Source organism: Equus przewalskii, chromosome 12 (assembly GCF_037783145.1).
Source record: "Equus przewalskii isolate Varuska chromosome 12, EquPr2, whole genome shotgun sequence".
Lineage (NCBI taxonomy): Eukaryota > Metazoa > Chordata > Mammalia > Perissodactyla > Equidae > Equus > Equus przewalskii.
The window spans coordinates 29,874,065-29,886,268 of NC_091842.1; the positions used below are offsets into that span (position 1 = coordinate 29,874,065).

The 12,204-nt window shown below is 55.8% G+C and overlaps 1 protein-coding gene and 1 long non-coding RNA gene across 5 annotated transcripts in view; one reads left to right on the top strand and one right to left on the bottom strand.

The window, feature by feature from the left end:
* The window catches only part of ABCC1 (ATP binding cassette subfamily C member 1 (ABCC1 blood group)), a 126,438-nt gene that overhangs the window by 26,251 nt on the left and 87,983 nt on the right, over nucleotides 1-12,204 (bottom strand). For 2 of the 4 annotated variants that reach the window (XM_070566658.1, XM_070566660.1), the window contains 4 exons: nucleotides 10,988-11,164; nucleotides 8,802-8,969; nucleotides 6,566-6,749; nucleotides 170-196 (listed from right to left, as the gene is read on the bottom strand). In XM_070566658.1, coding sequence (XP_070422759.1) covers nucleotides 170-196; nucleotides 6,566-6,749; nucleotides 8,802-8,969; nucleotides 10,988-11,164 — 556 coding nt within the window. The remainder of the gene's footprint in view (nucleotides 1-169; nucleotides 197-6,565; nucleotides 6,750-8,801; nucleotides 8,970-10,987; nucleotides 11,165-12,204) is intronic. The other 2 variants (XM_070566659.1, XM_070566661.1) reach the window with 1 other exon arrangement.
* Nucleotides 1,810-7,182, top strand: LOC139074750 (uncharacterized). Its single transcript, XR_011524471.1, has 2 exons — nucleotides 1,810-1,949; nucleotides 3,630-7,182. It is a non-coding gene; the product is annotated as an uncharacterized lncRNA (long non-coding RNA).

Consider the following 12,204-nt stretch of genomic DNA (forward strand, 5'->3'; position numbering starts at 1 on the left):
CCAAGCCTGGCATCCAGCAGGAGCCCAATAAATGTTTGCTGGCTGAACAACGGAAGGGGGCGGAGATGCAAATATTCAAGGGCCCCTCCCCAGGCATGCAGCAACAGGACAGGTCTGTCTACAGCCTCATTCTGCAAGCACAGCCGACCCCAACCCAGGCCTCACTGACCTTCCTTCTCGTCCATCACTTGGCCACCTGGGAAGTCACAAGATCCAAGACAGTGTTAAGAACCAAGGCGAGACCCGCTCCCCAAGCCCCCGTGTTAATGCCCAGTGGGGATGGAGGGAGGCCTTCTCTTAAGGGGGAGGGGCGAGGACGGCTGAGGAATCTGCTGCATTCCTGCCTCAGTTTCCCCATCCCTCGTGTTCTGGGGGATCCCCGACAAGCACACTGCCCGAGGTCAGCTCCTTTCTCTGAAAGTCCTGACTGTATGTGTTTCAACACAGAGCGAGCTAGAAGAACGCAGACGGGCCTTCTGTCTTTTTACGCCTGTTCTCACGGTAGCAGAGGCAAAGAAAGGATGACAGCGGGACAGGGCAGGCACCTCCGCTGGGGGCGGCCCAGGCCTAGGTTCCAGCCACAGCCTTTACTTCTTCGAGGAGAGATGTCACTCAGGAGAGGAGCCCGGACCCCAAGGAACCTTACTCAGCCGGCTACCCATGGAGCCGAGAAAAGGCGAGGAGAAGGTGACCTGGCTCAGACATCATCTTGGGCCCTCCCAGGCTGGGATGGGGTCCCCTTTCGGGGTTCTCATGCCCCACCCCCCAGCTTGCCTCCATTGCTGCGTTTAGCACCATGATGTCCATGATTATTTTAACTGTGAGCTCTTGAGGGTACGGCCTGGGTCGTGTCCACCACTCTACTCCCAGCACCTGGCACATCAGATGGCCATGTGGGGTTATACAGGATGCGCACTGCATGATTCAAGGGGCGCTATTCCACACAGTGGCGCAAGGACCAGGTGTCCCTGTGGCAAACCACAGGCGCTCTGCACCCGCCTGATGGGCAGACGGACGGGTTAGCAAACGAATAGCCAGACCTTCCAGCGCCAGAAGGGGCGCCACACGGGCCACGGTGGTACCCATCCCATAGCCGGTACCCATGGAGCTGGTTTCTAAACCAGCCCGGAGAGAAACGGGTAAAATCAGCCCCTATTCTTCTCACCTGGGGTATTTGTGTGGGTGTGTTAATGCCCGAAGCCCAGAGACCTACAGACTGCTTATGCAGGGCAACTACAATTCACATATTCCCTTACTTAACACATTTATTGAGTGTCTACTATGTGCCAGCCACTGTTCCCAGTCCTGGGGATTCTGAGATGGTCAAAAAGCCCTGCAGGAGCTCAAATTCTGAGGAGGAGAGAGAGAGAGACAATCAAGAAGCTAGCAGATCCAGAACTTACTTTCGGGCAATGATAAGTGCTACAAAGAAAAATCAAAGTAAAGAGAAAACCAATGATGGAGGAAAGGCTGTAAAATAATAAGATTTGTTTTTTAGCAAACACATGAACTTTGTAATTCAATAAACGTGCCTGCAGCTCTTCTAAGGACGAGAGATGGGGCTCCGATGCAGGGCAGCCAGGCATCGCCCCCGCCCCGGGACCACGGACGCGCTCCTGGGCTGGGTGTGCCCCCAGCCGCGGGCCGTCCAAGTCGGCACCTCCGAGGCTGGCTGTTTATTCCAGCAACGTTGCCTTTACTCAAGAAGGTTCTGGAACTCTGCTTGGGCAAGAGCCAGCAGGCAAGCCTCCCCAGAGGGAAGGATCTGAGTCCCCACTTGCCAGCCAACGCCTCGTTTTTGCCCAAAAACGGAAGGGACCAGCTGCATCGCCTGACCGGACCCTCCCACCTTGGTCCTGGGAGTTCTTCATCTTCAAAAGAGGAAGAAACAGCCACCGAGGACGGCCGAGGGGGTCGCGCCGTCTGGACGACGGGCTCGCCAGCAGCTGGTGGGTGTTTACGACAGATTTCTGTAATGGGGGAGGGGCCTGCGAGCCGAGGACCGGGAAGAAAAAGGAAGGAGGGAGACGGGATGAGAAATCTGTACAATAAGATCCCGCTCTTGTCAAGGAAAGAAAAACACGTGGGAAGCAGGCCGAACGCCGGGCCAGCTGCCCCCGGGTTGGGGGAGAACGGAGCGATGCTCTTTTTCCCGCTTCTTTGCGTTTTTCTGCAGTTTGCCATTGTCTATAATGAACATGTATTGATTTTATAAGCAATGAAAAAAGATTTAGCAAAAACCTGATAAAGGAAAAAAAGAAGGACTGACAAGCTTGAGACGGGGCTCCAACCAGGTTCTGAAAAGCGGACCGGTTGCCGGGATGAAGGTGTTTCTCCCCAGATGACAAGGGAAGAAGGGGGCAGCGCCACGTCGGAGCACGGCGGCTTTCTCCCCTCGGCACGGCTGATGTCGTGGGCCGGGGGATGCTCTGTTGCTGGGGGCGGCGAGGGGGGCGTCCTGTGCACTGCAGGATGTTCGGCGGCATCTCTGGTCCCTATCCACTAGATGCCAGTACTACCCCCCCGCCCCAGTTGTGACAACCAAACACGTCCGCAGACGTGGCCAAGTGTCCCCAGGAGGCACAAACGTTCCTGTAGAAAACCACTCTAGGTTTTAGCTTCCCAAGAAAGAAACCAGAGTAAACAAAAATGTTCTTCACTAGCCAGGTATAAAGGTGAAGGAATCAAGCTGGAAACCTCCTTGCCACCAAAAAAAAAAAAAAAGGTTTCCTAGAAATCAGTGTAATGCCAATCCCTGGGGAGGTGTCAGCATCGCCCCATCCTGAGCCGAGTTCCTGGGACATCTCCCCTTCCCCATCCCCGAGGAGAGAGAATTCCCCTTCGGCCTGGGTGTTCTAAAAAAGACCCGATGAATCCAACACGGAAAAAAAAAAGTTTCCCTTAGGAGGGCCAAGAACGCGGTTCCAACCAACACAAGGTCACCGGCGCCGGGAGCCGGCCACGGCTGAGCCTGACGAGACCCAATGCCAGGCCTTATCGCCGGGGGCCCTCTAGAGAGGGACGAAGGGGGGTCGCCCAGCGTGATCCGAGACCCACAGGCTGAGGGCTTCTGGGTCCTTCCAGCGGGGGGAGGCGGGGGCTGGGTGCCAAATCGGGGAAACAAACCCCCCGCAGTGGTGGGGCGGTGGATGGTATTTTCATAGCCAAAAAAAAAAAAAAAAGAAACTGGCAGCGTGCCCTGCTCTGCATAAACCACTTTGGATCTGCCGGCAGCTGGGGGGGAAGGGAAGGGAAGGGAAAAATGCCTCTGCAGCCAAACTTAAGGACGTCCCTGCTCACCTGGCTAGAAAGGGGAGAGAGCCTTCGTTCTGGGAAACAGAGTCAATTAAAACCCACATGTGTCGCTCGAGAAAGCACAGAGGGTTATTTCTGCCCACCAAGCAGGTCGCCGCCACACATCATGTGAGCTTGGCTTGCCCGGCTAAGCGCCCACGAAGGGGAGGAGGCTGCAGCAAGAGGAGAGCAGGCTAGACTGGAAGCAGAACTTTCCAAACCCAAGAGTATGAAAGTGTAGAAACTCATTCCCCTCAGGGCATTTGAAAAGCTGAAGGGGGGTGCCAGCTACGTCACTGGCAAAAAGAAAATACTGTTTCTTTTCAAACCACTAGGATTTCATAGCAGCACTAGTCATAAGTGCCACCAAGTGGAAACCACGAGAATCTTCGTCAAGGGGTGAATGGATCAAGAAAACACCACACAATGGAGTATGACTCAACGAGACAAGGAAATGAAGGATGAGTCATGCCACCGCACGGCCGGACCTTGAAAACATCACGCTAAGGGAAAGCGGCCAGTCACGAAATGTCATGTTACAGAACGCCGTTCACACGAAACACAAAACATCCAGAGCAGACAGATCTAGAAACAGAAAGTCCACGGGTGGTGGCCTAGGACTTGGGGGGGCTGGGGGAAAAAGGGGAGTGAGGGCCAATGAATAGGTTTTCTTCAGGGGGAGGAAGATGTTCTGTGAATAGACTAAAAGTCACCGGGTCGCACCCTTCGAACGGGTGAACTGGGTGGCGTGTGAATTACAGCTCAATAAAAGCACTGATTAAAACCGAGAGGACCCCCGCAGCCCACCAAGTCGGAGGCATGAATGGGCTCCCACCCCAGGCAGCCCCAGGGATCACAGAAGGAAGAGTGGAAACTCAGAGCCCAGACCTGAGGTCCCAACCCCGCCAGCAGCCGCTGTGTGTCCTTGGACAAGTTGCCTCCTCTCTCTGACATTCAGTGGCTTCCCACCGCAGGGACACCAAAGCCCAAACTCCTCCCCGTGAAGGCCCTGCAGAGTGACCCCCCTCGCCGACCTCGTCTCCCACCCCCTTCACTGCCCACTACGGTCTGGCCACACTGGCCCCCTCTTGGTTCCTTAAACAGACAGAGGTCATGCCGGGAATGAGGCCTGTGTCCTTGCTGTTCCCTGTGTCAGAACACTGTTCCCCACATCATCTCCTTGCTGGCTCCTTCTCACGCCAAGGTCACCTTCTCAGAGAGGGCTTCTCTGACCACCTTGCCTGAGCCGCCACACGCCATTCCATCACTCTCTAGCCCATTATTCTTTTTTTCTTCCTTGCACTTAATGCTATAGGAAGCCATTTTTATTTGTTGGTTGGTTCGTCGCCTCTCCTCCCACTAGATTCTCGGCCCCACGAGGGTAGGGAGTTGCCTACATCTTGTTCACGTCTATCTCCCCAAAACCTAGAGCATCATGCACTGAACTGTGTCCCCTCCCCTAATTTATACATTGAAGTCGTAACCCCCAGGACCTCAGAACGGGACTGTACTTAGAAACTGGGTCTCGGCAGATGTCACTCGTGAAGATCAGGACCTCAGGGTGGGCCCTAACCCTATACACCTGGCGTCCTTATAAAAAGGGGAAATCTGGAGACAGACACGCGCGAGAAGAAGGCCGCGTGAAGAGGAAGGGGGAGGGGGTGATGCCCCCACACGCCAAGGCCACTCGGGAGCCGTGCAGCGGCCTGGAGCAGAGCCCCCGCACGGCCTCAGAGGGACCCGCCCTGCGACACTGCGGCCCTCGGCCTCCGGAGCCGTGAGACAGCAGGTTTCTGCTGTCTACGTCCGTTCGTGGTCCTCCGCTACGGCAGCCCTGGTACCACGCGGCGGATGCTCTGAGATCCGCTGAATGACAATCTGTGAACGTCAAACATCTTCCTTAGTGATCGGCTCCATCCTCACAGACCGGGACCCGCCCGGCCCCGGCACAGAAGCGACAACTTTCTTGAAGCCTAGTTTCCCCACGAGTGACCTGGGAATGACAACTCTCCCTCCCTCCTGGGTTGTCAGGAGGATGCGAGGAGCTGACTCCTGTGGAGAACAGAAGCCCTGGGTGGTCCTTGAAACCATCTGCGGGGTCTTCAAGGTGCGCCTTCCCGTCACAGACACTTCAGTGACACCGTGCCCATGGGAGCTGTGAAATGGGGCGACCCCGCGGCCCCGCCCTGGAAGACACTCTCTCTGAGACCCGCATGGCGGCCAAGTATGTCACAAAGACGCCCCAAGGGCTCAGACCTGGGATGAGTTCCCGGAAAAGGGAAACCCGGAGAGGGCAGGTGACCTCTCCGTAGTTTCAGCCTTTTTAGCAAGAGCCAAAACCAAAACAGAGCAGGCATCAGATGACCTCTTTCCCCAGCGCGTGGACGCAGTCAACGCTCCTAGAGACAGGTGAGCAGAGGGCCCTTCGAGACGCCAGTCTGACGGATGAAACGCAGGGCAGCCTGAAAAGCTTGCCAGCCGACCTGCTGACTCCTCAACCCACCGAGAAGACATCAGAGGATTCTTAGAAGCTCCCCCCGATCTGCTTCAGACAAGGAGCGGGGAGGACCCGGCCCCGAGCTCAAAGGGCGTCTCCGAGGCCAGGGGCCGTGGCGGCTGGAAGCGGGCAGTCTAACTGACAGGGCAGGTGCCAAGGGCACGGGGTGTAGGGGGCTCCTCCCAGGGGAGAAGGGCACCAGCTGTCGCTCACTGCACGCTTCGTGCCGGGGACCACGCCCGGGCTCTGAGCATGGAGCATCCTACATCCACACCCCGTGCCAGAGGCTCGTCCTGCTGTTACACCGCTTTGTCACGAGGGAGGAAACTGAGGCTCGGAAGGGGCCTGGGGTCCTGTGCTAACGAGAGGGGCTGCCGGGATTCGAACCCAGGTCTCACCAACTCCAAGCCTGCACGCTCAGCCCCCACGTGTCACCCTATGACCCTCCCTTCTGTTCTGGGTGATGTCACCTATGCTACCAGCTTTTCAGAAGGACTCTAGTGATGACTGCCCCCATCTTTGCCAGGACAGCCCTGAGGCTCACAGCACGCCCGAAGGCACATCAGAGGGGACGACAGGGACCTGCGCCCATTCTGCTGACCCAGCCATAAAGCAGCGGGACCTGCTCTCAACGCGGCCCTGAAATAAGACAGTCCTTCCAGATGGTTCCTGGGGGGCCTGGCCCAGCACTCGTGAGCCCCGTTCCCGAGGTTCCCAGAAGACAAGGGGGGCCCTGCCGGGCACCGCCCACCCTGCGGGCACCTGCCACCCTACCGTTGTCCTGCTCGTCCTGCTCCTGCTCGGCGCTGGCATACGTGCGCAGGAACTCAGCGAAGTCCCCGTCCCGGGCCAGCAGCTCCTGGTAGGAGCCCATCTCGGAGATCTTGCCGCCACTCATGACAATGATGACATCCACCTGGGGCAGGTAGCTGATCCCATGCGTGACCAGGAGCCGCGTCTGTGGGCACAGCGGAGACGGGGCCACGTCAGCACCCACACGCCGGAGGGGGTGACCCGCCATGCAGATGGGGAGGCCAGGTCTGAAGGCAGATGCACGCCTGGGACGAGAGCACACGGCCGCGTCCATTTGTGCGTGCTTCCACCTACACGTGTGTGCCCAGAGCTGGGGGGCAGTAGGCACGGAAAAGAAGATCTCTGCCTGGATCCCAGGGCCGGGGGAGAAACGAGCCATCTAAGGAAAACACAGTGTGTGCTGGACTGGTACACACAGAGCAGAAGAGCAGACGGGACACTGAGGGTGGGGGTGTGCCTTAACAAGGGTGATGGGGAAGGTGCTTAGAAAACTGGGAAGGAGACGGACAAAGGGAACATGCAGGTGTGGATGTGAAGAAGGATGTTGCAACAAAACAACTTGCACACAATGGCTTCAATTTTTTTCTTTCTTTCTTTCTTTTTTTTTTGGTGAGGAAGATTGGCCCTGAGCTAACATATGTTGCCACTCTTCCTCCATTTTTTATATGGGGGACCCCGCCGTAGCATGGCTTGATGAGTGGTGTGTAGGTCCATGCCTGGGATCCGAACCTGTGAACCCCAAGACCTCAAAGTGGAGCAAGCGAACTTAACCACTACACCACCCAGCCGGCCCCTTAAATTTTTTTAAGTAACCCCCCCATACCCCCTGAAACACTACGAAATTTGTACATGTGTATATATTTTATCTAATTATCTAAAAGTGTGGGAGGACAGTTATCAAACTGTTTACAGGAGTTGGCACACTCTTAAAGGCCAAATGGTAAATGTTTTCTGTTCACCAACCTCCCTGCCCCCCCATCGCCATGGCAACGACTCAGCTCTGTCCTTGTGATGCAGACGCAGCCAGATGGGCTGGCCCCGTGTCCCCAGTAAAGCTTCCCCTATGGGGGCTGCTGTTTGAATTTAACGCAATTTTCCTATGTCACAAAACATTATTTTTCTTTAGATTTTTTTTCCAACCACTTAAAAACATAAAGACCATTCTCAGAAAAAAATACGCAGTGGGCCAGACTGCTGGCCCCTGCTCTCTTCTACTCCTTGATTTTGCTACCACGGGCATGTATTACTTTGATAACAAAACAGTTTTTTAACATTTGAAAACCAGGTTTATACAGAGTTTCTGTGGTGTGTATGAGAATGCGTACAGTGGTGACGCGCACGCTCCTTACTTTATGGGCACCGTGTGACAGCCCTATTAAAAAAGCTCATACACACAGCAAAAGACTGGAAAGAAATACAAAAACCTCTACGTGGTGGGAATGTACAGAATTCCTTTTGTTTTTCTGAATCTCACATATTTCCCCCATGGGCACTGTGTTACATTTTTGATCAGGGGAGAAAAAAAAAAAAAAAACGGGCTGGCCCTGTAGCATAGTGGTTAAGTTCGTGTGCTCCCCGTCAGTGGCCCAGGTTTGCAGGTTCAGATCCTGGGCACCGGGCACAGACCTACGCACCACATGTCAAGCCATGCTGTGGCAGCATCCCACATACAAAATAGAGTAAGATTGGCAGAGATGTTAGCTTGGAGCCAATCTTCCTTAGCACCAAAAAAAAAAAAAAAACCCAGATACCCGCTTCCCTGTAATTCTCCTAAAAAAAGTAATAATAAGAGAGGACAGGAAGCACTTTCTGACACATTAAGGTGTTGTGGCCGTGTTCCTGCTCCAAACCTCGGTCCCTGGGCCCCCTCAGCAGGGAAGGGAGAACTGCCTGCTGGGTCACAGGGCATCTCGGGGTGGGATGTCCCTCTGTGAAGCCGCCCCCATTATTACACAAGGAAGGGGAGGCCTCTTTTGGCCAAGCGGAGGCGATGATTTCGAGTCAGCGCTGAGGACTCCCCTACAAAGACAAGAGCAAGGAGGCTGCTCTGGGAGGGCCCAAGGCAAACCTCGGAAATGCGTTCTCCGGTCCAACTTAAAAAGGAGAGTCTAGGAAGCGCAGGATTCCCCAAGGGGACACGAGCGGACTCAGCCCAGGAGCGCGCGCCAGCCCCAGCCCCGCGCCCCTCAGCAGGCACCTTGTTCTTCAGCATCCCCTTGGGGCCGATCACGTTCTCAAAGATGTGTTTCCCCACGTGGGCGTCCACGGCCGAGAGGGGGTCGTCGAAGAGGTAGATGTCGGAGTCGCAGTACACGGCCCGGGCCAGGCTCACGCGCTGCTTCTGGCCCCCCGACAGGTTCACGCCCTGCGGAGAGAGGCAGCACACGTAGGGGGCGTCTCCTGGGAAGCCCGGAAACAGGCAGAGAGGGCACCAGCCGAGGAGGCGGCAGACCCAGGCCGGGGGCCCCAAGGGGCTGCACCTGCCACCCCCAGTCCTCATGGGCACCCAAGGCTGCGACTGCACCTGTGTGAACGTGGGTTCAATCCCAGCGTGGGGCTCAGCCTCAACCACAGAACAGGCGCAAGAGAGGACCCGAGCCCCTAGGAGCTGCTGAGCCGAGCAGCCGGCACACAGTGGGCCTTCAGCAAGGGTGGCCGGTGCTGAATGACGCTGGCTCCCGGTCTCTGAGTCAGGTGGAACACACCCTCGGATGCGGTGATGATATTATTATCATTGCTGCTGTTGTCACTATTGTTAACAGCTAAGGTTTTTCACGAGCTTACTCTGGATTCATCACTCACTGATGGAGCCACAAACAGCGGAGGCCGGCTGTACCCCGGGGTCGCCGAAATCCAGGCCCCCCTCGCCAGCAAGAAGGGTGCTGACATTCGGATTCCCACCAGGGCACTATGAGGACCACACACAGCAGCTCCCACCCCCCCGCCCCACCCACAACAGGTCAGCCAATGCCCGTTTCCACGTCTGGTCTGGCTGGGGAAGCAGAGCAGACGCCCACTGAGAAGGGCCCAGCCTCCCCCGCGAGATGCCCGCCCACCCCAGGCACCGAGCTGGGTCCCGGCAGCCACATTCTGTTTGATGCTTCCTCCGGCCATAGCTTTCGGCCCAGAGGCAGACCCCAGACCCAGGCTAAGCCAATCAGCCTCTCCCCCTCCAACTTTTGGTGCTGCGACCGAGACATGGAGAGTCAGGAGTCTGAGCGGCAAAAACAGACACTTGTTAAAAAGAAAAAAAAAAGAAAAGGACAAAGCTGATGCGCAGAAAATGCAAAACACAGGAGGCGCCAGATGGCCTGTCCCCGCCCCTCCATGAGCCCCCACATCCCAGCCCTTAGATCCCACACGATGCATCTGTATCCTTAAACTCAGTTCCCACTTCCCGCTAATACAGGCTCAAGCTCCTTTGCTACTTGCAAAGCTGAAGACCCCTGCTAAGAATTTGGTTTTTTCTTTCCAAGGAGCTGCAGATTCCCTCAAATCAAAGAAATCATTTGCCGCCTCAGAAAGCGGGTGGAGCCCCTGGCTTGTAGCTACAGACACACACAGGAAAGATCTTCAGTGCCACTGTGAATGCTTGCAACGCCCCGATCGCACACCAGATAACCACCAGAGGGCACTGGAGCAGCCAGCCAGGCAGAGGAAAGGCATGTGCAAAGGCCCTGAGGTGGGAAGGGGCTCGCCATTGGGCAAGGTCCTTAGCCTCTCTGTGCCTCCTTTTCCTCGACCATTAAAGGGATCACAATAAATCCCGTCTCATGGGCTTGCTATGAGGACAAGACAGGGATAGAATGGCTAGCATGGTGCCTGGCACACAGTAAACGGTGTTAGCTATTGTAGTACTGTTTTTATTATTATCACTGTTTTGAAAGGGACTGTGGACATTTGACTCATTGACACCCCTCCTCCCTGGATAGTGTCTTTGTCACGCGACTCTGCAGTCACGTGGCTGCAAAGGAGCATGTGCTTCCTTGTCCCTCGTCTTTGAGATGAACCCCAAGTGATCTGCTTTGTGGTTAGAAAGACAACGTGTTTTAAGGGACATGACAGGGTTTTTTGTTCTCTTGGGTTTCTGCTGTCACCATGAGACGAGCTGCTCCCATGGGCACTGCCCCCTCAGCCGAGGCCCCAGCAAGAAGCCCTGTGGGGCGGACCCGAGCCAACCCCACAGCCTGGAGCCAAGCTCGGCTGGCCTGAGGCTCGCGGAGCAGAGCCGGCCGCTGAGCCCGGTCCGGGTCAGCCAGTCGCCGTGACTCACGTGCCTACAAACAGGAGGGGAGGGGTTTAACATCAGAAGGCCCCGAGATTCCGCGGCTGTCACGCAGCAACAGCTGGCTGACACGGGGGCCACGCTGCAGCCGTACTGACCTTCTCACCGATCTCTGTGAGGTCCCCGCTGGGCAGGATTTCCAGATCCGGCAGGAGGGCGCAGGCTTCCACCACGGCCTTATAATACCGTTCCTGCAGCTGGCGTCCGAAAAGGATGTTTTCTTGGAGAGAGTCATTCTGAATCCAGGCCTGCTGGGGGACGTAGGCCACGGAGCCCTGGGAGGCAAAGGGGGACGGCGGCAAAACAGACAGATGGATTTGGTTAACAAGACGGCAGCCGGCCCTCCCACTCGCCAGAAGGGCCCCACCTCTCAAGGCACTTTCATCCCACCTACTGTTTCGGCAAGAGGGAAACTGAGTCACAAGGGACTACGAATGCCAGTGCCGGGATCAGGACCCACACCTGGTCAACCACTGACCCCAACACGGGGAGTTCAAGAGCTGACATTATGGTTCTGTGTTTAGTAAATGTTCCCCGAATGCCTCGGGCAGCCACCGCACTCCCGCCTCCCCAGAGCGGGACGTCCCCGACATGATAAAAAATGACCTGATGGCAGTGATGCTCGAGGCTAAGACAGAAAAATCTGAGACCTTTAAAAAGGGAGACCTCGTTTGGGAGGTCGGGAAGTTTCCCTGAGGAAATTTCTTTGATGAAATTTAAGCAAGGACTTCCGTATCGAAATGGTCCATTTCAAAAGCTGTTTTATTTCCACGTGACGTAAGGTGTCAAGAAAGGCAGGAGGATGAGGGTATCTGTTTTGCGTATTTTAGGAATAAAAAAGATTTTAAACAGGACCAACAGAAGAGGAGCAGTGGGTCTGACAAAGAGAAGGGGGAAGAGCATGTCAGTCAGAGGGAACAGCATGTGCAAAGGCCCAGAGGTGGGAAGATTGGCACAGTCAGGCAACAGGAAGGCTGGCGTGAGTGGAACACCGTGTGAGGGCAAGACAGGCAGGACTGGCAGGGGCCAGGTCACATCGGGCTGGTGGTCCCAGTGAGGCGTGGGCTTTCCTGGAAGGGCAAAGGGGAGCCAAGGAAGATTCTTCAATAAGGGAATTCTACGGCAACGAGGCCGGGGGTGGAACCCGGGCATCGCAGCTCTTAATCTTCCTTCTCAGATAAAGAATGAAACGGCTGAGTCTAATATCCTCACTGACAAGAGGCCAAAATGTCCCAAAGTCTCACCACAGAACCCACAGATGATTTAGACATGGTGCGCACAGGCCCTACCAACCGGAGAGTCAGAAAAAGTAAGT